Source organism: Dryobates pubescens, chromosome 1, assembly GCF_014839835.1.
Source record: "Dryobates pubescens isolate bDryPub1 chromosome 1, bDryPub1.pri, whole genome shotgun sequence".
In the NCBI taxonomy this organism is placed as follows: domain Eukaryota; kingdom Metazoa; phylum Chordata; class Aves; order Piciformes; family Picidae; genus Dryobates; species Dryobates pubescens.
This window is the reverse complement of record NC_071612.1, coordinates 43,095,196-43,120,734: the sequence shown is the minus strand read 5'-3', so window position 1 is coordinate 43,120,734 and position 25,539 is coordinate 43,095,196. Positions and strand designations below refer to the sequence as shown.

The 25,539-nt window shown below is 44.4% G+C and overlaps 1 protein-coding gene across 1 annotated transcript in view; it reads right to left on the bottom strand.

Annotated features, from left to right (window-relative positions):
* Positions 1 to 25,539, bottom strand: part of TECRL (trans-2,3-enoyl-CoA reductase like) — an 81,604-nt gene that overhangs the window by 5,765 nt on the left and 50,300 nt on the right. The window contains exons 4-8 of the mRNA XM_009901443.2: positions 23,491 to 23,594; positions 11,405 to 11,520; positions 8,612 to 8,717; positions 6,064 to 6,136; positions 5,023 to 5,066 (exon numbers count right to left, since the gene is read on the bottom strand). Coding sequence (XP_009899745.1) covers positions 5,023 to 5,066; positions 6,064 to 6,136; positions 8,612 to 8,717; positions 11,405 to 11,520; positions 23,491 to 23,594 — 443 coding nt within the window. The remainder of the gene's footprint in view (positions 1 to 5,022; positions 5,067 to 6,063; positions 6,137 to 8,611; positions 8,718 to 11,404; positions 11,521 to 23,490; positions 23,595 to 25,539) is intronic.

Sequence of the window (25,539 nt, the reverse complement as noted above, 5' to 3'; positions counted from 1 at the left end):
TTGACTGAAAAGTTTCTCAATCACTGAAACAGGCTCCCCAGGGATGTGGGGTTTAGGCTGATAGGATGTTAGGAAATATTTCTTCACTGAAAGGGTTCTCAAGCATTGGAAAGGTCTGCCCAGGGCAGTGATGAAGTCACCATCCAGTGATGAAGTCTCCCTATGAGGAGAGGCTGAGAGAGCTGGGATTGTTTAGCCTGGAAAAGAGGAGGCTCAGGGGTCACCTCATTGCTCTCTACAACTACCTGAAAGGTGGTTGTAGCCACAAAGGGGTTGGTCTCGTCTCTCTAGCAACCAGCACCAGAACAAGGGGACACAGTCTCAAGCTGCACCAGGGGAAGTTTAGGCTCAAGGTGAGGAGAAAGTTCTTCACCGAGAGAGTCATTCGTCATTGGAATGTGCTGCCCAGGGAAGTGGTGGAGTCACCGTCCCTGGAGGTGTTCAAGAGGGGATTGGACGTGGCACTTGGTGCCATGGTCTAGTCATGAGGTCTGTGGTGACAGGTTGGACTCGATGATCTTTGAGGTCTCTTCCAACCTTGGTGATACTGTGATACTGTGATCCCTGGAGGTGTTTAAGCAGCTGAGGGGACCTGGCCCTTAGGGACATGGTTTAGTGTTGACCCTTCAGTGCTGGGTTGAGGGTTGGATTGGGTGACCTTTGAGGTCTATTCCAAATGGATGTTTTCTGTGATTCTGTGTTTGAATCCACATCCCTGGAGGTGTTTCAAAAGAGGCAGAGATGTGATGCTGATGGACATGTTTTAGCCCCACATGTGGTAGAGTTAGAGAATGGTTGAGATGGAAGACATTAAAGGTCTTTTTCAACCAAAGTAAAATAGAGTGAATGAAAAGGTAGTGGTTCTCTGAACCACTGGACAGAAGTTAGGAACTGATAAATGAAAGGGAGCCAGTATTGTTCCTGGTTGTGCTACTCTCTGGTTATGCCAGTTCCAGCCCTAACTAACCTCTCAAACTTGGTCTGTGGAAGAGGCACCATGGGAAAGGGGAGATTTAGACTGGAGATTAGGAAGAAATTCTTTAGAGTGAGGATGGTGAGACACTGGAACAGGTTGCCCATGGAAGCTGTGGATGCCCTCTACCTGGAGGTTTCGAAGGTCAGGTGGGCTGAGGCATTGAGCAACCTAGTCTAGTGGAAGGTGTCTCTGCCCATGGCAGGAGGGTTGGAACTAGATGATCTTTAAGGTCCCTTCCAACCAAAACTATGTTTTGAATGAATGAATGAATGAATGAAATGTATGAACGAATGAACAAATGTCTGTCTCCCCACTTGATTATACAGTATGTAGTGTAAGTTGATTTCAGATTTGCTTGTGGCTTTCAGTTCTTCATCAGTTGCAAGTGTAGAATCACACCTAATTATTACTTATGTTTAAAGTAGGAACTGGTAGGGGGAAAAAAACAGTTCAAATTCTTGAAGAATAAAGCCTGTCAGTACAAAAATCTAACTTTATGGTTTTCATTTTTCCCTGCTTCATGAAGAAAACCAAATTGCTGTATAGATTTCAATCTCAGGCTGAATTGAACTTCTTTATCTATTTCCAGGTTTGAAGACTGATTTCTCCTCTGAAATTCCAAAAATGCAGTGTTAAAAAAACTCTGTGTTTTATTATATCACCCATCAGTCTACATTTTGCAAAACTGGATACAACTGAGAAATTAAAATCAAAAGCAAGAGAGCTAAAATCTGGAGACAAAACCAGTGTAAAGGCACAAAATTAATAGAGAAATAAAGAAAGAGGATGGTAAATTTTGAAAAGCCAGTTCTGAAAGCCATCCATAACTAACTTCAATTAAAGATAATTGAAAGGAATATGAAACTTCATTTTCTATTGCCATGTGCTGTTATCTCAAAGAACATCGTGGAGAGCATTGCTGAAGAATTCAGCCTTTTTTTTTTTTGGCAGAGAGATGTCTGGCGTTTGTTAGGAAATATTAAATTGCTTCTATTAGCAAAGCTGTTATTCTGCATGGATTATGTAGTCATGGGTCAGACCCTGCAGTCCTTTTATGGTTTTTAATTACAGCTAACTGGCTGGTTTTGATCATAAACACCAGATGTAAAACACTAAATAGCCAGGAAAGGAAATTTTATTATAAAATACTATACCAGAAGCTATAATTCCAGCCATAGCCATAGAAGTAATCTCAATTTATGTACTTCCAATTATGAGCTAGGAACACAGAATCACAGAATGGTTTAGGTTGAAAGGGACCTTAAAGATCAGCTAGTTCCAATCCCCTTCCCATGGGCAGGGATACCTCCCACTAGATGAGGTTGCTTAAGGCCCCATCCAACCTGACTTTGAACACTGTCAGGGTTGGAGCCTTCACTGAGCAACCTGTTCCAGTGCCCCACCACCCTCATGGGGAAGAATTTTGTCTGATTTAAATCCAGCTTCTTCCAGTTTGAAGCCATTACCCCTTGTCCTGTCACTTCATGCCCTTGTGAAAAGCCACTCTCCACCTCTCCTGGAGGCCCCTTCAAATACTTGAAGGCTGCTCTAAATTGTCCCCGGAGCATTCTGTTCTCCAGGCTGAACAATCCCAACTCCCTCAGCTGGAGAGATTTTTTTCTGATTATTACATGTTGGGTGTTTTTCTGATTACTGTTACTTTAGAGACAAAGTTTCAAAGTGGGAAGTGCTGTTACGGAACACTGTGCATGCTGAAATGTGCAGTGCCCAGGCTGCTGCAGAGGAAGAGAGATCCACATACTACACTGGATTCCTACTAATTCTGTAATCAGTTCCAAGTAAAATAAATACAGGGAATTTCTGTAGGGGTTTTTCCTGGCTTACCTTTGACCCTGCAGCTGCATTCTGCTCTCATTAGCTCCTCTGTCTCTCTTTAGAAATGTGACTGCTAGCGCTCTGTATCAAGAAGTGCTGCTAAATGTGAGCTAGTTCTGAGCCAGTCTCTCAGACAGAAAATATGGGGCAGCAGGGAACAGAAAAAAAATGGCCCTCTGTATTTATGATGATAAAATATTGAAGCCTGCATATTCTTTCCTTCTCTTTATATTCCACGTGTAGTCTGTAAGAAAAACATCCCTGCAGAGCTTTGAGTAATGTCTCTAAATGCAGGAATCTTTCAGAAGGACCTGCTGACACTCTTCAAATTGCTTACTACTGTTGTTTACAACATCTGTATACACTTAAATCAAGATATGTAATAAAGGCAAACCTTAAGGGGGGGGGGGGAGAAATCTTCCAAATATTTTATTAATGTTTTAGCAGCTTGTGAAAACAGCTTAAAAATTATTTTATTCAGTGTTGCTGGTTTATGTTCATTATTTGGGAACCTGACAGAGCAAGGTCTGAAAGGGAAGGGCTTTGACTTGCCATGGGTAGGAATTTCTGAGAAGTCAGACCACAGAGTGGGTGCTGATGCAGATCTAAAGGGGATGAGCCATATTTTACTGCAGCTAGCCCCAAGAGGGCTCATCTCTTTGCCTGATGGCAGCATTTTCCATAAAAGCTATAGCAGGGTGTGTTACATTGGAGCAGGGAAGGATGTTTCATTAGAGAAAAAGGCTTTTTCTCTTGCAGAGATTTTGATGAGGAGGACTTTTACTGGTAGCACTGAGTACTCAGGCAGGCAGTTTCCTTGGTTTCAAGCAACCTTGAGCTTAGGAAGGGAGCAGACAGGGAGGCTCTGGGTGTATCACTGCCTACTGCTCCCACTGTCTTCACAGTACATGAACATTACTTTCAGCTGTAGAGTCTCACTGAGGTCATGAACTTCTTCATAAGAGTATTTTGCTTGTCTTTGCTGTACCTTATTTGAGCAGGAAAAGCTGAGAACTGCATGACCAATCTCAGAGACAAACATTCCCCAAACTGTGAACTTTAAGGGTTACAATGTATGGAAGCGTTTAAATATTGCTAAGGAGCTGTTTGAGTGCTTTTGTCAATAGTATCTGCCTGGAGGTGCCTGGACACATTACTATCCCATCCTTCTGTTGTATTTCTGGAAACTGATCTGTTTCTGTTATAAAGAGGTTTGGCTGCTGATGTCAATACTCAACATTTCCAAGGGCAGTCTCCCAGAGGACAGAAGAGAATACACATCTCTGTAAGAGAATTCTTGCTGAGCCTCTGTCTCACTGTATAGTTATATTCAGTCAAACACCAGGTTCAGTGGCTTCAGCCATCCTTTGTCACCTGAACTTCCCCTTGGCTTTGACCCACTTTGGCAGGGACTGGTTTTGCTGTTTTTAATAGCTGTTGAGATTAAGTTACTCAAGGTCCACAGTACTATTGCAAAATCTATTTAGCAATTCTTCAGTGTTTATAAAATGGTAAGTTCCCATCTGTCTAAATATCAGTGTTTTACCCAATTATGAGTAGTAACCATAGAACTGCTTCGGATGAAAAAGCCCTTTAAGCCCAGTCCAACCATTTGCTAACTCCACCAAGTCTGATGCTAAACCACAGCCCTCAGCACCACATCTCTGCCTCTTTAAAACACCTCCAGGGACCTCCTTGGGGAGTTTGTTCCAGTCTTTGAAAACCCATTCAGTCAACAAGCTGCTTCTGATAACCAATTTAAACCTCTGCTGGCACAATGCTGCTGATGTCAGAGGGTTTGAAGTACTCCTTATTAAGCTCTGTATAGGTAGGTAGTACTAGGAAACTTTCTGGCCTAGAAACCTGAATAGATTACCACTAAATCCAGTCAGAGCACCTAGAGCTGTAAGTATAGAGTGATAGATAGGTAGGTAGGTAGGTAGGTAGGTAGGTAGGTAGGTAAATAGGTAGGTAGGTAGGTAGGTAAATAGGTAGGTAGGTAGGTAGGTAGGTAGGTAGGTAAATAGGTAGGTAGGTAGGTAAATAGGTAGGTAGGTAGATAGATAGGTGGGTAGGTAGGTAGGTAGGTAAATAGGTAGGTAGGTAGATAGATAGATAGATAGATAGATGGAAATAGACAAATGCATTTTGCTAAACCACAGGTTACTCCTACCCCACACTCATTAATAACACTTTATTTTTATACATACCATAAAAGTAAGGGCAGATAAAGAAACTTGTCTGTGGCCGAGCGCTAGAAAACAGAGTGAAATGATAGGTCGCATTTTAGGGTTAGATTATTATGGATGAAATGAAAGTGATGCTGAGGAGCAGAACTGCTTCTTCACTGCCAGGCTCTGCAGAAAGAATGCACATTGCCACACATAATTTGAAGGCAATGCAAATGGTGACAGCAGTCTAGAAATGCTGGTCTCTTCACCACTGATTTCAAGGCAGTTTTCGCCTGATCCCTATTATCTGTGAACTTCAAATATGCAAGTGGTTTGTCAGAACAGCTGGTGGTGTTCTATTCCTTGGAAAGGCAAGGAGAGGGATGAAGCAAAGGGCAGTGGCAGAACCAGGGTGGGAATCACAGCCTTATCCATCGAGCCTCCTATTTCCATGAGTAGAAAACTCAAGGCAAAAGCTATTCATTACTTTTGTTTTGAACAGTGGTGCCCATCTACAGGAAAAGCCATAAGGAGGACCCAGGGAGCTACAGACCTATCAGTCTGAACTTGGTGCCAGGGAAGATCATGTGATGACCATTGTGATTCTATGACCAGCTTCCTTGAGGCAGCATCCAACTTGCCTCTGAACCATTCCAGAATGACAGCCTCCACAACTTCTCTGGGCAAACTTTCCCAGTGCCTCACCACCCTTGTGGGGAAGAATTTCCTCCTAATGTCAAATCTAAATCTAACTTCTTTCAGTGTGAAGACATTACCCCTCCCCTCCTGTCACTCCATGCCTTTGTCAAGAGTCCCTCTCCAGCTTCCCTAAAGCCCACTTCAAATACTGGAATGATGCTCTAAGGTGTCCATAGAGCCTTTTGCTCACCAGGCTGAACAACCCCAGCTCTCTCAGGCTGCCTTCATAGGAGTGGTTCTCCAGCCCTTGGAGAGGGAGTAAGCTGACCTCTGACATGTTCTCACCTGGGGGCCATCTATTGATGTTGGAGGATTTAAGGTTGCATACTGAAAAGGTTTCACAGCAAGATGAGTTCTGTGTCCTGCTTACACAATACGTACATGGTGGCGTGTAGCGGGGGTGGTTGATGTAGTATGCGATCCAGGAAGTGAAGCCCCAGTAAAAGGCACAGCCCTGGCATGGAGAAAAGACACTTTTTGTTAGAAAGAGAGATGAGCAAGTCCACACTGCAACATAATAGAAATTCTGGTAGGTGCTTCTTCTGGCCTGAGCTAGAGCAGAACTGATTCTGATAAGTGCTTTGGCTTCCTAGCTCAGTCTCTGCTCAGTGCCTTTCTGCAGCTCAGGGAATGTTCTCACAGACAGTGACTGCTCCTAGCAGTGAGAACCCTGATGGGTAGTTAGCACCAAGGGCTGGAGTGCAGACCAAGGGCACTGCTACATCTTGTGTGTCGTGGGGGGGTGCAGAGTAAAAGGCCACACGTGGAGAGAGAAGTGGACAGTTCAAGTGACCCTAAACTGACCAGCGATGCCCATTCTATGGATGTCATATTCACTGTATAGCTGACAGATCATGAGGGTTAACTTCTTCCTCTTCTTCTTCAGTGGCCAGCATCCAAAGAGGAAATTGTTTATTCTGACTTTAATCTTGATCCATAAGTACCTGAATCTCCAGTTAGAACAACCAGTTCCTGAATCTGGTTCCTATCTGCTGCCAAGTCCAGCCTGGGACTTCTGCCGCAGCATCACTGGTGACAGTGACCAGTTGCCATGAGGGGGTTGGGTTCCATATTGGTTTGTATCTATTTCATTTTATTGTCATTGTTTTTGCTAAAGCAGGTTTAGTTTCTTTCCCAACCCATCAGTCTCTCTCCCTTGCTCCCTTTCTTTTACCTCTGGGAAGGGAGAGGGGCTGGGAGAAAGCTTCTGGCAACTGTCTTAGTGTCCAGCCCAGCCCTACCCCTTCATAGAGCAAAAGTCAGCTGACCACTAAAAGAGTTTGCAGTGGCTCCTTGAATCATGGGATACAGATCTTTTTAAGATGCTATGAGGCCACAAAAAACCCTAAAAGTATACAGCATGTAGAATGCATTTTACAGGAGTTGTGAGAAGTGATGCTGTTTTCTCTTTACTTGATTCTGCTGCTGAAGGATACATTTCTTCCTGTTGTCCTATTAGAAGTCAAGGGCTGGCTAACACAGCTGAGCTGTTACTCTAAACTCAGCATTTCCAACCAAGATAGAGCTCTCCAAATAAAGCACATCACCAGCTGAGACAATAGAGAGGAAAACTGACTAGATCTGGTTTGACATGAAAAAACCAAACCAAAACCAAAAACCCCAAGGTTAACAGTTCCTATGAAGATACTGCATCTATCCCCATGGATTCAGCCCCACTTCATCCTTTTGCTAAAAAGCATTACTCCAACTGTCTTTGATTGGCGATTGAAGCTGTGGCCCAAACAGAGATAATGTGGTAATTTTCTTGTCCTGTGGAGCACTCACTGCTTCCATCCTTTGTACAAGAGAAAAACAAAACCCATCAGCCAAAGAAGCAAAACCACCCTGGGGACTGGAGAAAGCCTTTTTATGTGTCTCATACTCTGTAGTAGCTGCTCAGGAAGAGCAATGTGCTGGAAGTGGCTGCAGCTTATGAGGCTGCCTTACAAGGAGAGGCTAAGACAGCTGAGGCTGTTGAGCCTGGAGAAAAGAAGCCTGAGCGGGGATCTCATTAGTGCTGCTCAACAGCTGAAAGACTCTTCTCAGTGGTGTGCAGTGACAGGACAAGAAGTAATGGTCACAAACTGGAACACAGGAGGTTACATGTAAACATAAGGAAAAATTTCTTCCTTTTGAGGTTGGCAGAGCATTGGGACAGGTTGTCCATAGAGGTTTTGGAAGTCTCCAACTCTGGAGGCATTCAAAAAACACCTGGGCATATTCCTGTGTGATCTACCCTGGGTGATCCTGCTCCAGCAGCAGGGTTGAACTAGGTGGTCTTTAGAGGTCACTTCCAATCCCCACCATTCAGTGGTTCTGTGATTCACTAAGATCTTAAATGTATTGAGAAACCTTCCAAGGGAAGCACCACGGTGGATGGGATGGGAAGTGATGCAAACTGACCTATACTGAGTACGTGAAATAAAAGAAAGGAGAGCCTATGAGTAATGACACAGATGAAATTTGGGAAGCTTTAGGAGACAGAAGGCTTTAGGCCAGTTCATTATCTTCCTTCCTGAGGCTTTCACCTAGGGAAGGAGAATTATTTCCTCCCCACCTTAATGCAAGGGCTGTCTCTCTATATTGATATTGCTCTAAGGAAGTAGTGTTATTTCTGTCAGCATTGCTAGATGTTGCAGCAGCGTATCTCCTAATAAAAACAGTGTTCAGTCTGAAAAATATTCTGGACATGACAGTCAGCCCCTTGGGTGGATGAGTCAAAGTGGACATTGACGTGCAGGAGCTAAAATGGACAGTGATTTCAGTTCATATCCTTGGGGACATGGCCCTGAAATTCATCCTGTGTTTGTATTTGGAGTAATCATAATTCCTGGAGCTAGAAAATAAATTAAATTTCCTATCCTCTTCCAAGGGTTGCTCTGATGTGAGGATAATTCTGTCTTGCATAATATGATAAACATATTGTCACCTTTATCATGTTTTTCAGAGGAGTGTGCCCTCCCGAAAGCTTGTGAACGAATAAGGTCTCCAGAAGATGCCTGGTGTAGTGTAAACAATGGCAGAAGCAGGCCAAGCTGGAAGAAAAGAAGAGGGAAGAAAAGAAGAAGGAAGAGAAAAAGAAGGGGGAAAAAAAAGGAAATTAAGGTAAGCGAAAAATTACTTTTTATTACTCCACAGTTTAATGTCACAAAAGGAAAAAGGACTGATATTCCAAAACTGCAGAGTCGCACCAAAGTCCCGGGCTTTAAGATAGTCTCTTAATTGAAGCATCTGGAGGATTAATGAAATGATTTTCAGTGTCATGCAAAGTTGCTTCTATTTTGCAGGGAAGCAACTTCCTTTTACTAGCCTTGAATTAAGAAGAGCTCCTTGAGCTCTGAATGTGCTGCACAGCCCTGGCAAGGCATTAAAACAGGACAGCTGTGTGTACAAGCAGGCGTCTGCTCTGCTTTGCCAGAAGACATCTCCCATGTTTTAATGCCACCTTAATGCTCATGGAGGATGTGTCTGACATTTAAAAACGTTCTGAATATCTTCTGAATGGTTTCCTTGTCCTTTGCCAGCTCGAGGAGCTGCGTGGAGGTAGTTTGCATTTCATTTCCTTGCGGGACACAAAAATGAGGCTTTGTCGCAAAGTCAATCCGTTCTGATGGCTTTTTTGTTGCCTCTTACAAAGAAATGAGGTAATTGCTCTCAGAATTATTGTGCTGGTTCTCTGTTGAGGAAGATTATGAAACAATAACAGGCCTTGCTGATTTGCTTCCAAGAATGGGCTGCATCTCATAGATGCTGAGTTTCAAAAACAAATACCCGAGTGATTCCTGGTGGCGTTTTCTCTTGCTTACATTTGCTGGGCTACCTGAGCCCATCTCACTTGCACACCGATTACAGTACATGAATCAAAAGAGGTTTTCAGCATGTGCAATCTCAAATACTTCTATCATGCATCTTGTATGGTAGCCAGAGTCAAAAATAAAACCACTTTAAAGTAATTAAACCAGAGAGAGTTGAGGTAAGAGAATTTTAAACAATTAGTGACTTAATCTGAAGCAAACTTCCAGCTTTGGGAATTTTAAAACTAATTTGGCTTAGGATGGGGACCTCAGGTGAACCCATTAAGGAGTGGTCACTACAAGGATTCTACACACCCCTTGCTCACTTAGAAGAAGGTTAAAGATATTTCTGGCTGTTCTGTGCTACTAGAGAGTCTCTCCTTTTAAGTGTACAAGCAAAAGATAGAAGGCAAGCATCTTGCAACCCTGGATTTGAATTCAGCTGTTCTGTTCTCATTCCCAGCTCCACTAACTCCCTTAACATCTCTCCAAGTCTCTGCTCCTTCATCTGTAAATGGGTTTAGTATTCACTGCGTTTCCCTGCTGCATACCAGCTTCTTTGACTCTACAGTCATAGTGTGGCTCCTAGTTTGCTTTGTGCCCTTCCACTTCCAGTGCTCAAATTCACGCAGCCAGCAAGCTTTCCTTGGTCTTGTGTCACCCCTCTGCCAGAAATTAATTCCCCAGAATGGGGACAGTCACACTGAAGAGAAGTAAATTCCTTAAATGTGCCTGACTCACATGCCCAGGAGGTTTGGTCTGTGTATTGCTTAGCTGGTATCTGCTCATGTTTGGTAGTAAGGCATTGGAAGCTGCAAAAGAGGGACTTTTTACAAAAACATGTAGTGACAAGATGGGGGGGAAATGGCTTCAAACTGGAAGAAGCTCAATTTAGATTAGACATTAGGATAACAATCTTCCCCATGAGGGTGGCAAGGCACTGGAACAGGTTGTCCAGAGGAGTGGTGGAGGCTCCAGTCACGGAGGTGTTCAAAGCCAGGTTGGATGGGGCCTTGAGTAACCTGCTTTTTGATGTGCTCTTGAGTTCTACTAGACTAAGCAGGTTGCATTTCCTTGCAGTCACCTCCTGCTGTGTTATATTGGAGCTGGTTAATTTTCCTTGCTAGCATTACTGTTTCAGTGATGGAGAGAAGCATAGCTATCTGGTTTATGCTCTTGTATGAGCCCCTCTGGTTTATTTATGTACAAGCAGACGAAACCTGTGCTCTTTGCTGTTCTAGAACAGTGGCTGAGCTCTTATATTTGTTTATCACTAAGGGATTTGCTTCTTAGAAGTCTTTCAGAACTCACGCATGTTGTGTATAGCACTGGGGAACAACCACAGTTTGACAAGGTTCGTTTGGAAAATCCAGGTTACTAGTTCTACATTTCTGTGGTGCCTCTTTTGGGTTTCTCAGTTGTTCATGTCCTGGCTCATGATAAGCAGACCTTGCAAAATTCCTCCTGCTTCTGCCTAGGTGAAAGCTGGAGTAGGGGTAGTTATCTTCTGTGCTGAATGCTGATGCTACTCATCTTTTGAGTGGGAATGTGCTCTAAAGAGATGAGGACTGGGACACCTGAAGTCTTGTCCTTTCTCCACTGCCAGCTGTGCCTTTGGGTTACTACCCACTGCATTTATTATTTCGCCCTCAGCTCAAGCTGCTAGCCTAAAATGCATACTGCATCTCCCATTGTGACCAGATGTAGCAACCATTGTAACTGGGATCCCATTTTTCATCAGTCTTATGAGTGCTGCTAAAATGCCAAACACCGGTAAGGACAACCCAGAACTCCCAGTGACTCTGAAACCACAGATTATCTCAGAAGCAGCCTCACACCTTCTGTGACCTCCTCAGCCCTGGAAATGAAGCCTCCATCCCCCTGGCTCCCTGGCTCCCGGGTAAATAGTTGACACAAGTGTCACTTACTGGACCACTGGATGGCGGAGGTTCTTCCTGCTTTCCCGTTGATCATAAATACTCGAGAGACGAATGTAAAAGAGCAGGTATATTACAAGTGGCCCAGTGTATTCTGTTAGGAAAAACTAGAAATGAAAAAGACAATGACTGTGTCAGAGTAGGAAGCTGGACCACTAAGAGCATGAGAAAAATAATACCCCTTCTTTGGAGACTTTCAAAACCCACCGAGATATCACATAGAATAGGCCGGGCTGAAAGGGACCTCCGAAGGTCATCCAGTCCAATCTCCCCATGGTCAGCAGGGATGTCCCCAACTAGATCAGGTTGCCCAAGGCCTTGGCAAGCCTCACCTTGAATATCTCCAGGGAAGGGGTCGAAACCACCTCCCTGGGCAACCTTTTCCAGTGTTCCACCACCCTCATAGTAAAGAACTTGTTCCCAACATCCAGTCTAAATCTACTCTTCTCTGTTTTGAAACCATTGCTCCTCATTCTGTCAGTGCAGGCCTTTGTAAACAGTCCCTCTCCGTCCCTGTTGCAGGCCCCCTTCAGGTGCTGGAAGGTTGCTATTAGGTCTCCCCAGAGCCTCCTATTCTCCAGGCTGAACAATCCCAACTCTCTCAGTCTGTCCTCATTGCAGAGGTGCTCCAACCCCCTGATCATTCTCATGGCCCTCCTCTGGACCTGCTCTGTCAATTCCATCTTGCCATGTTCATGTACAGGGGTCCAGACATGTACACAGACCAGGTGAGGTCTCACCAGAACACATTGGCAGAATCACCTCTCTGGGTCTGCTGGCAATACATCATTTAATGCAGCCCAGGATGTAATTTGCCTTTTGGGCTCTAGGCTCACACTGCCTGCTCATGTCCAGCTTCTCATCCATCAGCACCCCCAAGTCCTTTTCCTCAGGGCTGCTTTCTAACACTCATCCCCCAGTCTGTATTGTAGAAAGGATTGTTCCGGCCCAGGTGTAGAACCCTGCACTTGCTCTTTTTTAACCTATGTTCATGTGAGACCTATTGTGTTTGACCCTGCTTTAGGAAGGGCATTGGACTCCATGATCTCTATCCCCCACCAGCCCCCACTATTTTGTGACTGTTTCTGTTTCATCCTCAGAGCATTTGTATGAGTCTCCTCCTGACCGGGGCCCCACTCTGTAAAGCACTCTGAAAACACTGCAGAAGGCATCCTCCACTATTGAAACCCAATAGACTAAATGTAGACAGTGGTGGTATAGAAGGCAGAGGCAGGTCAGTGTAAGAGCTTGGAAGGAGCTGCTTTATTCAGTGTAGCTTTTCTTCTCAGCCATGAGTTGCACCACAAAATACACCCGTAACTGCCAGCTTTTATCATCTGTTTGGCATGAGCACTTTACAAAGCTGCCAGGAAAAGGCTGGCAGGGCTTGGCACCAAGTTGTGGTTGCTACACCAAATGTTCCCCCACTTCCTTCCCCAAGTGATAAAGCAGCCCACAAGAAAAGTTGCTATGCTGGACCTTGTGTTCCGCAACAAAGAGGAGCTGAGGAGTGGTGTGAAACTCAAGGGCAGCCTTGGCTGCAGTGACCATAGTTTAAGATCCTTGAGCTTGCAAGATCCTGAGCAAGCTCATTGCTCTAGATTTCAAGAGAGCAGACTTCACCCTCTTCAGGAACACGCTTGGCAGAGTGTCATGGGATAAAGCCCAGGAGGGAAGAGGGGCCACATGGAAGGACTAAAAAGAATTTGTCTGAGATGCCAATGATCAGGTTAGGAGAGCAAAAGAGCAGACAGAGTTAAACTTGGTCAGGGACATAAAGGGGAACAAGACAAATGGAGATTGGAGTGAGGTGGAGGTTGTGTCTTCTCTATAGTAGCAAGTGATAGGAGGAGAGGAAATGGCCTCAAGTTGCACCAGTGGAGGGTTAGGTTGGGTATGAGAAGAAGCTTCTTGACTGAAATGACTGAAATGATTTTCAAAGTCTGGCACAGGCTGCCCAGGGAGGTGGCTGAATCTTCATGCCTGGAGGTGTTTCAAAGAGGCAGAGATGTGGTGCTGAGGGCCATGGTTTAGCACCAGACTTGGTAGAGTTACATCTTCTAACCAGAAGGACTCTGATTCTGTAGCAAAAGACAAGCCACTTTGTAAAAACAAAAAAGTGATCATTTAAAAAACAGAGCACTTTTCTTCTGTAAGAATATCCAATATTTAGAAGAACATTACTTTTTTTTACCATTCTGTAGGTCTGCCTAGATTATGTAGTGGTGCAGCCAGATATGGTGGTCCATAGTAACTACAAAGATTTTTTTCCTTGGAGGAGTGTTCTGTCTCTATTACAACCTGCATAGCTCAACAGAGTTTAACTCTTGAGCTCATCATTAACTCCCTGAAGAAAGCATGAGATTGCCCTTGTTCCCCATATCCAAGCAGTCTGCACAAGATCCTGCTCCCTTCCCTTCCATCTCTCCTCTGCAGTGTCTGTCACTATATACTTGATCTACCTCTTATTCTCAGCAGCACAGTGCCATCTGTGAATCAAACCTCTCCCAGGTATGAGCTCCATGCAGGCTTCTAAACTCAAGCTTCTTTAACTGTCTCAATTATCAGGTCCCTGGGGATCCGCTTCGATGATACCCAAACATGGAAATATCTCCTACATAAATAACAAAACAAAACAGCTTAAAAGAGAGCTGAGATGAGAGTCTCCATCATTCAAGAGATGATGGGACAAATGGGAAGATAGTACACGACAGCTAATTTGCAGACCAGCAAGGCATCTCATCTGGTGTGAGCCAGATTGTAGCTGCTGCTTTTATCTCTGTTCAGATGATCATGTCACTAACACCTTGCTGAACTGAGCACTAACCAGATTAGGAACTGTAATCCCAGACTTTACATGGCAGAGGATATATTTAGGGAGCTATGAATGTAGCAGGGGTGAAAGGAGCTCTTTGAAGTCATTTGGAGGAATGTGAGGTAAACTATCTGGCTGGTAGGGGTAGCTGGGCATAGTGCCTGACACCACCCCAAGAGGTCTGTTACAGGGAATGGAAAGGTTTTTGATATGAGTTAAGAGTACCATGTGTACTGGCTTGGAAAAGGCAGGAAAAAAGGACAAAAGGAAACTACGGAGGGGGTGGAGTGGGGGGAGTCTGAAAACAATCCAACAGAATCTATATAAATAAGCAGCCAACAGATTAGCAATCTTCACATGAGAGCACCAGCTAATTTCTCTCTGTAATGTTTATGAGATGCCCTTTCTGTAATATCACACAACACATCCCATCTTGTATCACGTTGCCTTTTGGCATAGTCTTCCATTATCTCATTTATGACAAGCTGCAGAGCAGAACTGAGGAAAGGCCATACAGCTTTTTTTCCATACTGCTCCCCTTCCTGCAGCTCTTTCCATGCCATTTAGGGGCAGTTTCCCAGTTCATCAGTGCTGGTGGTGATGTTTTCTCTTCCACTGCCAATGTGACATCTGGGTTCAAGCAGGGGAAGCGGAGGGTGTGGTATGAGGGTAATACCTGCAGCCAGGACAATGACTCTGGGTCATTGCCTGAAGCTCTCAGCACAGCAAGAGCTACAAAATAGCCCAAGCATGTCCTGGGTAACTTTGATGGAGAAGCAGCTGCAGTATATAAATTATCTAAAAGGCAGAGCTTAGTTTCTCTGATAAATGTGAGCCAAAGGCACTAGCTGCAGCTCTGAGCCAGGGTCAGGCTGACACAGTACATAATGCAGAAAGAAGAGGATCAACTGGTATCAGACAGGCAGACCATTACCATGTGCAAGTATGCAGGATTCTGCTGGGATTTCTGATAAAAACAAGAAAAGAAGCACTTGAACCACCCCAGGGCCCCCAAAGTACATTAAACTTATCCTCTAGGACTCATTTTACAATCCCAGCCCTAAGTACTCTTGGGCTAATGATCATGAAAAAACATTATTAATTTCTGGACTAATTTGTACTTCGTATGCTTTGCCACCTCATTAAAGACCACATAGTTACCTGGGGATGATAATGGCATTGTTTTAGCAACATCTCTACATTTTCACCCTTTTCTAAGATGTTTATGTTTTCATGGTTGCAAAAATCCACAGCAGCAGCTTTGCATCAGGCACTGTAATTCTTAAAGGGCTGCTTCAGTACTCAGTGAGTTTTATTTTGGTTCTCATGGAAATGGTTCATCCATTCTACAAAATGTGCCTGCAGAGGCACCTGAACATCCCTTGTCAGGGCAGACTTTGCAGTGACACAGTGTCTAAGAGTATTTCAGGGTGCAGCTCAGTAATTGCTGCAAATTCCAGGAATAGGGATGGATTTGCTGAAGGATTTTGTAGGCAAATTGCAGCCGACTCAGGCCAGTTTCAGAAGCTGGGAGCTGAACAGCTACAGATGCTGCTTGTCCCTGAGCCATGCCTGTGCTCCCTCTCAAAAAGGGAAGTGAAATCCCAGCTTCCTTCTGCATCTTCATCTAAAACTGAGCTGTCTGAAGCCACATCAGACCACTTCATACTCTGGACAAGACCCTTCCCTGAGAGAACGAGCCTTTGCATGCTTCTTACTCAAAAGGAGAAATTGCTGCAAATTAACAAATGCTCTTTTAATGTACACCGGTACATGCAAGATGGCTGTGAGTTTAGCTGTACATATTCAGCCATGAATTAGAGCTCCTTTTATAATCAAACACCAGCATGAGTTCAGATTTGCTGCCAGTTATCTTTTCAGGGCTTGATAAGCATTCTGAAATCAGCCATTTGGGACCAGAAGGACCAGGGGAAGGATTGTCCCCTTGTACTCAGCACTTGGGAGGCCACAGTTTGAGTACTGGGTTCAGGTTTGGGGCCTTCATTGAGGTTTTGAAGTGGGACCTGAGAAGAGTAGCAAAGTTGGTGAAGGGTATGGGGAACAGGGCTTGAGAGGCACAGCTGAGGGAACTGGAGTTGTTCAGTGTGGAGAAAAGGGGGCTGAGGGAGAGCTTCTGGTTCTCTACAACTCCGCAAAAGCAGGTTGGAGCCACGTGGGTGTCAGTCTCTTCTCCATAGTAACAAGTGATAGGAGAAGAAATGGCCTCAAGTTGCACCAGGCGAGGCTTAGGTTGGATATGAGAAGAAGCTTCTTGACTGAAAGAGTTCTCAAAGACTGGAACAAGCTCCCCAGGGAGGTAGTTGAATCCCCATCCCTGAATGTGTTTCAAAGAGGCAGAGATGTGGTGCTGAGTGCCATGGTTTAGCACCAGACATAGTAAAGTTAGGTAAGAACTTGATGATTTTACAGGTCTTTTCCAACCAAAACAATTCTGTGATTCTGTTTACTATATATCACTTTAAAATGTGCCCTCTGCCATGTAGACCCTTAAAAGAACTAGTGCTGTTTAACATCTATTGCTGATAATAATATCAACTAACCCTTCCACAGTGCTTTGCATCTAGAAACCTCTTCACAAGGAGGTTATACTCTCATATTCTTGCCACAGATCTGGAAACCGAGATCCAGAAAAAATCAGTGATTTGTCCTTTGATAAGTTGGACAAAGAATGACAAAAAAGTATCTGGACCTCTCAAACAGAAGTTCTCTTTCTGGTTCACTCTCATAATCACTAGTTCACTTGCTGTTTTGTGCTCTCTTTATCCCCTGTACAGGGTTAGTCAAAACTATTTTCGCCCGGCTTACACATTCTAGCAGGACTAAAACTTCTCAGTTTTCATAGACTGATGTATTATCAGCCTCCCTCTCAATGCAAACAGGGAAGGGTCTACACTTAACACCACCATACATCAAGAAGTTCTTTGTTCCTTAAGTAGCAGGAAGGGTTTGAGCACAACTGAAAGAAACATCTTGCTCTGTGTATGTTTAATTCCCCTTGCTTTCATTTTGCACGTGAATTGATAAAACCTTAAGGGTATTACTGGAAACCCTTGCACAGAGGTTCCTCAGCCTGTACTGTGCTCAACAGCAACTAAAATGTTCATCTCTCAGAATGCATTTTCCCAGTAGCTCCCTAACTGCCTTTGGCACCTGAAAAATTGACAAGCTGGCACGGTTCGTTGTGAGCTTGTGGCATTTGTTGCTGAGACCAAGAGAAACTATTGCAACACTCTTTGCCCTATTAGAAGCAGCATCCGAAGAATCCAAATCAGCCAGCTGGGCAGTTTCAGAGGTCTCTTCTTCCTTATCAGTTGACTTCATGCTGCTATTGGGCAGTAACAAAAAGCCAGAAGTCTACGTGGCCCAAAGAAAGGCAGAAACAATATAAAACCATGGCAAGAAGTCAAGCAAAAGCAAGCTGTTCCCTCCTGATAACCCTGGGTGTTGGAAATTATTAGACTTAATTAAATGAAAAATAAAACCGATTTTATGTGTGGAGCTTGCCTTTGTGAAAGGTTACAGTGTTTTGAAACTTCATAGCACTTGATTGGGACAAGATTAAGACTTGGCCAGCTGCAGTGAGGTAGAGCAACACTTACCTGTGTGTTCAAGCAGAAGCCTCTGCCAAGTGCAAACTGGAGGTGCCTTGCATTACAAATAATTGCAGCTGGGAAAAGTGCTTCAGTGGAAATAGTGACTGCTTTTTTTTTCTCTTCCCTAGAGATCATCTTCTATCATCAAACTAGCTATTGATCCAAGAAGTTTAGCAATGAAAACCTGATTGGGCATTTCTCTCTGTGGCACTTTGTTGTAGTTGCTCTTAAGCCACTCACAGATTTATAGAGAATCCCACGTTCTGTTCGGTCGGCACCGCTGCCAAGTTTTCCAGGCACACCCACAAATCCCTGGCAGTGATACTCAATTTGTAGAGTCCTAGTCCACAACTAACTGTTTGAACTAGCCACAAAACAGACAAGCTCTGATACGTGTTTGCTGAGAGCCATATTCAGTAACATTCTCCAGTCACTGACACATCCTCTCTCTCTCTCCTCAGCTCTCTCTTACCTTGATCTCCAACTCTTTCCCAAGCAGTGTTCATATGAATTTTCTTACATTTGTCTTCTTCACAGTCACTCACTAGTTCGCTGGGACTGCCAGCCCCTTCCACTCCTTCAGATTCCTCAGATCCTGTCTTTTTTTTTCTTCAGTTCTAGTTGTCTGTAGTTCCACATCCCATCAAAAGGTTATAAACCTTTATTGCAGTCTCTTCTTCCATTCCCAAATTAGGGAAAATATAGAATCAGAGAATGGTCTGCATTGGAAGGGACCTCCAAAGGTCATCTAGTCCAACCCCCTCTGCAGTAAGCAGGGCCATCCTCAACTAGATCAGGTTGCCCAGATCCCTGTCTAGCCTAACCTTCAATATCTGCAGGGATGGGGCCTCAACTACCTCCCTGCGCAACCTGTTCCAGTGTTCCACTACCCTCATGGTTCCCCAAGCTCAGCTCAGTGAGCAATGCAGCAGTTTGCCTCTTTTTCAAACCCATCAATACTCTAAAACTGCTTCATGTCACACTCATTCCACAGACTTCATGGGATTGTTGCATATTTACAAGACCAACTGAGTGACCTCTGCCAGCTGCAGTCAGAGCAAACTGCTGTTCCCTTGTTCACCACCCATTCACACCCAGAGCACAAAATAGACTTTGGCACTTCCCTGCTGTGGACACCTGCTCTACATAACCACAATGCTTCCAACAGAGATGTCTTGGCTTCTTGTTCGTTTTCCACAGTGATAATTTTGTTTGCCAGCCAGAAGGGAGGAGATCAGTCAGTGAAAGCATGGGGTTTCGGATTCTAGGGATGTTCCCAGGTTTACATAAGTATTAGTCCCTATATCTCTCAACTGGACAGAATCTTTTTATCACTGGAAAACGCGAAATGGAGCAGTCCTGCTGCCAGCCTCAGTAGTTTTTGTAGACATGGCTGTGGGATGTGGCTTAATGGCCATGGTGGCGTTGGGGTGATGGTTGGACTCAACGATTGTTAAGGTCTTTTCCAACAAAAACCTTTCTATGCTTCTATGACTTTAAGGCTCTCAGAACTATTTACATAATCTCTAATTTTAAATCACAATTACAGAAATTACTTACTGAAGTTACTGGGTTGAAATGCACAGACCTGGAGGTAAAATACATTTTCCACAGTTCTAGGCTTTTTTCTCAGTTCTATTTTGAACCTTCTAGTAGCCTGCCTGGGTAGCAACTGGACAACAGAAGCAGGTAAATCAGAAACTGCAATCAAATGAGGAAAGCTTTAACAGAAGACTAAATTTGGGCAGGAAGAATGTGTTTCATTTTCCTCTTGACCACCAGAGCAGCATGAATTCTTAATGTGAAATGCCATCCATGTTTCAAAACGTCACTGCCACACTGCAGTATGTAAAAAGAAGTCTCTGCCAAATGTGTTTAGGCCCCAAATTGGACAGAGATTAAAAAGAAAACCCATCACTGCAGTGGTGGGAATTTCAAACACCCTTGGGAGTACAATCTTTGCAGGAAGCTTATAGAAAATATCTCACAACTCGGCTTCCATCATTATCTCACAGCATCACCCAGCAAACCTCAACTATCTCCTCCAGGCAGGGTGGAAGAATTGGTAAATCCTGTGCAGAAATAAACTGTCTCTTTCAGATAATATTTGTTTTATAAAAAAATGAAGGCAGAGGAGAGAGAGAGAGAGCTCTAACAAAATCTATGATACTAAAAAACAGATTTTGATTTCCCCATGAATTGGTTTCTAAAGATGAGCCTTGAGGCCTTCTCTCTTCTAAACTAGCCAGCTGGGATTGGGTTGCTACCCACAGTATCTCAGGGAAGGGCTTCATTCTCAGAAGAGATTGAGAAGTAATTGTTCCAGTGGAGAATACCAATCTCTGATGCCAGTTTGTCCTCCCTTCTTCCTGAGAGCTTCTACAATTGCTGAAATCTGGTCAGCCAACCTCAGAGCAGTGGGGTAACCTGAGCCCCTGGGGTATCTGACCTTTCACAACACAAAACACCAAAAGTATTTCAGCCACTGTGTAACCATGTTTTAGGAAGGCTGAGAATGAGAAGGAAAACATCCTTTATACAAAGTGGCAGCCTCTGACAGAAGGACCAACTAGACAACAGGAAAAGACAAACCCTTTAGCCACCATGGTGAAGTGTGACAAAGCCTATAAATCAGAGACTATGCATAGTCCAGAAAGGAAGCTGAAATTTCTTGATTGAGAAATATGCTTCTAGACTTAGACAGCCACACTGTTTATCTGGGAACAGAAAACAGCATCATCTCTTATTTTACAGTACCCCTGGAGAGGGTACTCCTCCTGGGAGGTGGAAGTGTGTACCACTTTCCCCTTTAAAAACCACAGCTCTGTCCTGCTGTAAATCCCCAACACTGGGGGTCTTGGTGTTCTTGATCCTTGAGTGAACAACTCAGGTGTGATCGCCACTGAGGTGACGAAATCCCAGAGACCTACCTCTCTTCTTATTTTTCCCCTAGACAGATTCCTGCCCAACACACTGATCTCTGGAGAGCCAACATATCTCAGAGTGCTTCTGTGTCTATTTTTGGAGTCCAGACCTGAATGTGTCCCTTTGTACCTCAGCTGTCACTTTGCTGATGAGATAAGAATGTTTTCACTCTGTGCCTTGTTTATTTAAATGTCAGCTCTTTAGATCAAAAGCATCCCTTACCCTGTGCATAAAACTGATAGAGCAGAGAGAGGGATGGGAGCTCTAAGGACAGTAGAAATGGCATTAAAATGACACACCCTGTGCCGAAACATTTTCTTAATTGCTCTTGTTGGAATACAAATGTCCATGAACTTCTTTCCACTGCTATAGACTAGCTGCAATAAAAAGCTCTTGACTGTTTAAACAGAATCATAGAAGCATTTTGGTTTGAAAAGACCATAAAGATCATCAAACCCAACCATAATTGAAGTCTGCCAAGTCTGGTGCTAAACTGTGGCCCTTGGCACCACATCTCTGCAGCTTTTAAACACCTCCAGGGATGGGGATTCAAACCCCTCCCTGGGGACTCTATTCCAGACTTTGAGAACCCTTTCAGTAAAGAAGTTTCTTCTTGTATCATCCTAAACCTCCCCTGGTGCAAATTGACATGGCTAGGAAGAAGGTGTCTCCCACTGAGAACTGAGACAGTTTAGAATATGGTAACAGAGTGGGATGAGTGCTCAGGAACTCAGAGAGTCAGCTTTCTGCCCATGCAGATTAAATCATTTAAAAAATGCCACTGCTGGCAACATCAAGGCCTCATCATAACTGCAGCTGTTTATAATGGGATATTAAGCTTTAGTTATGGTACTGTCTCAGGCTGCATAAACCACCAGTAATGGACACAATAAATAAGATTCTTGCAGATTACTTGCTTGTAGCAAACAGGAGGCTGCTCCCAATTTTGCTTTGCAAGGCAATTCCACAGTTGAGAGGCGGTGGGATGGGTTGAAAGGGAAACAGGACTCCAACTAGCACTAATGAGTGTGGCTCCAGTAGGTGTTAATTAGTAGGGGAAGCAGTGGGATAAAGCTTCAGCTTTGGCAAACTAGCAGACCTCTGCCAAAACAGTAAGGTGACAACTATGAACTGCTTTAACTCCACAGCAGTAAGTCTCTCAGCACTGCTGAGAGATTTGGGTCCTGTTAGTAGAACTGGGAAAGATAAATGGAGATCACATTCTTATTTGTAGGGACTGAAACCTGTCCAAGTTTGTGCTACTAGGGTCTATCTGCTCCCTGGAGAAAGAGAAATGCACATGAGTGTGAGCAGGTGAAATGGACATGTGACCTTACAGTGCTGATCCCAAAGGTGACTACCTCCAGAGTCAAGGGCATTTCTGGATGTAGCCATCCACCTTGACTATACTGGTTAACAGATAAGGAGCTGTAAAAGAGCAGTGTCTTGCAGTTATGCTTCTTAGACCACAGTGACCCAGTGGAGAGAGGGCCCGGCACTGTCCTCTGCCATCTGCTTAAAGACCCAACACTCACAAGCTCCATGTGTACAGTCACAGCCAAGGAAGGACAGTGGCTGGTCAGTGGGTTATGTGGTCACCTCACATGAGCAGAGTGGGATCTGTGAGCTGCCTAGGGCAAGAATGTAATAATTTGATCTACAGCCAGGAAGTCACTTAGCAAAACCTCACCTGATTAAAGCAAGCAAATGGCCCTTTTTTTCTTTCCCATCATGGCTTTTGTGGCTTTCAGAAAGTGTAGTTCTTGTCTTACTTGTGTTTCTCACTCTAGAAATTGAGAGATTCATGACCCAATAGGCAGAGGTGGGGCGTGTGTCACTCCAGATAATGCCCACTGCAGTAAATCTAGGTTGGTCTAGTCCTGAGACTGCTTTCAGCTCTGCCACTTATGCCTGTTGCAGGACATTGGGAAGGTCTCTTCATGTCCCATTCCTTCACTGTTCCTTTCAAAGCATGCCATCTTCTGTCTCTGGGCCATGAAAGAACTGAATCTTTCACTTCTTGCTTGCACAGATGAGCCTGTAAGGTTAGAGTATTCCACAGCCCCGTTTGGGTGGAACATGTTGCCTCTCTTCCACCACCTTGACCTTCCAACAAGTGCTTACAGGAAAATAACTGCTCAAACTGAGGCCAGAAGTAAAACCACATCATGGTTTGCGCTACAGCACAAAACAGATACTGCTGCTCATGGCAAATGCTGATGTTTCACAAAGAAGTTTAGAAGGTCTGTGACTCCTTAGCCTTGCTGGACAATTTCTGCTTGGAATCCTTGACCTCACTGCTCCCTCAGAACTGTTTGTTGGGTGAACAGAGAGTAAAGCATTCCTATCCAATCATTTTCCTTCATTACCAGAAACCCAGTTTTTCTTTTTAATATCCTTCCACTTTCCAAGCTGAGGAATCTTGCAGGCAAATGCATTTGGCTACAACTGCTGCACAGGCATACAAACCCTAGATAAGCTAAAATTGTTTTTAAACATTGATTTATTCCCCCCCCCCCCATGCAATATTGTTATGTCCACTTTCTAATCTTTAATTGGATGTTAGTTAGTAAGCACATTGCTCACTATCCATTTAATTCTGGCTTGACTGCTGATAATTACACCATCTGACATAGGATAGCTGAGGAACTTGGAGCAACAGGATGCTGAGACACATTGTCCATTCAGATCCATCATATTGAGTGTTACAAGGACATACTTACCGTGGTCCAACCAACTTGTTGACCCAGGTCTGTAAAATACAGTGTAATGATGGAGGAAACAGCAAGGCTTTGAATGTTAATGGCATCCTTCAAATAGGGCCCATCTGTAATGAAAAAAAAATAAAAACAAGAGGGAAAAGGCATATTGGGTCACAACTACCCCATGAATACTCCAGCTGCCCAGCAGAGAATGACCTGGGAGTATTAGAATCATAGAATTGTTAGGGTTGGAAGGGACCTCAAGGATCATCTAGTTCCAAACCCCCTGCCATGGGCAGGAACATCTCACACTAGGTCAGGTTGCTCAGAGCCACATCCAGCCTGGCCATCCAGGGATGGGGCTTCTACCACCAACCTGGGCAACCTGTTCCAGTGTCTCACCACCCTCATGGTGGTGTTGATTGACAGCTGGCTGGAGGTGAGCCAGGATGTGGTTCAGGTGGCCAAGAAGGCCAAGAGCATCCTGACCTGGATCATCCACACCTGATCAGTGTGACCAGAAGAACCAGGGAAGTAATTGTTCCCCTGGATTCAGCACTGGGGAGGCCACACCTCAACTCCTATGCTCAGTTTTGGGAGCCTCACCACAAGAAAGACACTGAGGTGTTGGAGTGGGTCCAGAAAAGGGCAACAAAGCTGGGGAAGGGCCTGGAGAGTAGGTCTGCTGAGGAGCTGCTGAGGGAACTGTCATTGTTTAGTGTGGAGAAAAGGAGGCTGAGGGGAGACCTTCTAGCTCCCTACAACTCCCTGAAAGGAGGTTAATGCCAGGTGGAGGTTGGTCTCTTCTCTCTAGTAACAACTGATAGAATGAGAGGAAATTGCCTCAGGTTGCACCAGGGAAGGTTTAGGTTGGCTATGAGAAGAAACTTGTTGGCTGAAAGCATTCTCACAGATGACAACAGGCTCCCCAGGGAGGTGGTTGAATCCCCACCCCTGGATGTGTTTCAAAGTGGCAGAGATGTGTTTCTGAGGGCCATGGTTTAGCCCCAGACTAATGGTTTGGCTTGAAGATCTCAAAGGTCTTTTCCAACCAAAATACTTCTATGATTCTATGAGATGAGTAAGGCATCCTCTGGAAGGCTCAGCAGGAAGTGTGGGCTGCCCTGCTAATGGTCAAGGTGTAGGCCAAACTTGTATTCTGATGTATTTAGAACTCTTGGGACTTATTGTCCATGTTAGCAACTTAGAGTATTTCTCTGAGAATTATTCTCCTTGGATTTTCACAAAAGCATGAGTCTGGCACTACCCTGGGCAGCAGTGCATACCAACAGCTACACTGCAGCCTCTGCTAATCTAATTAGAGATGTGCCATGCAGTCACACTGATGATTTCATAGACCACTTTTTATTCTGCCTTGCAAGACTAATGGGAAAGCTGACGCCACACAGCATCCCTCTCACTGCTAGCTTTTGCTGAAGCCTTTGCATTCTCAGGCTCTTTTACAATAGATGGCACCACCATGATGAATGCAACTTCTTGGGCAAAGGGCCACAGCTCCTTTGTAGGCTGTTGGACACCAGCAGACCAGGTCTGACTGAGCATTTTCACAGTAATCTGAGGCATCTGCTTCCAGCCCTGATGTCTTTACAGGCAGAGACATAAAATGGCAGAATATGTTTCTCTTTTATTTACAGAGGCAATGATCTGGATAGTAGAAAACCCCAACAGCCACTGGCATAGTGTGTTGTCATGGATGCAGCACTTCTTTTCTCTTTTACATTTTATTTATTATCATAGAATGCTTTGGGTTGGGAGGAACCTTAAAGATCATCTAGCTGTAAACCCCCCACCGTGGGCAGGAACACTTTCCACTAGACCAGTTTGCTCAAGGCTTTGTCCAGCCTGGCCTTGTCCCTTTCAATATATGCTCTTGACTCTCTAAGTCAGTCCAGATGCTAAATTCCAGCAGGTGGTGAGCCCTTATTTTCTAGACCTCTGGAATGCTGTGAGTCTACAAATAAACTGCTGGACAGCCTGTGGCAGCTTCATCTCCCACTGCTGCATCCACCAAGATCTGTTGTACTGGCACAGATAAAGAGGCTGCCTCCT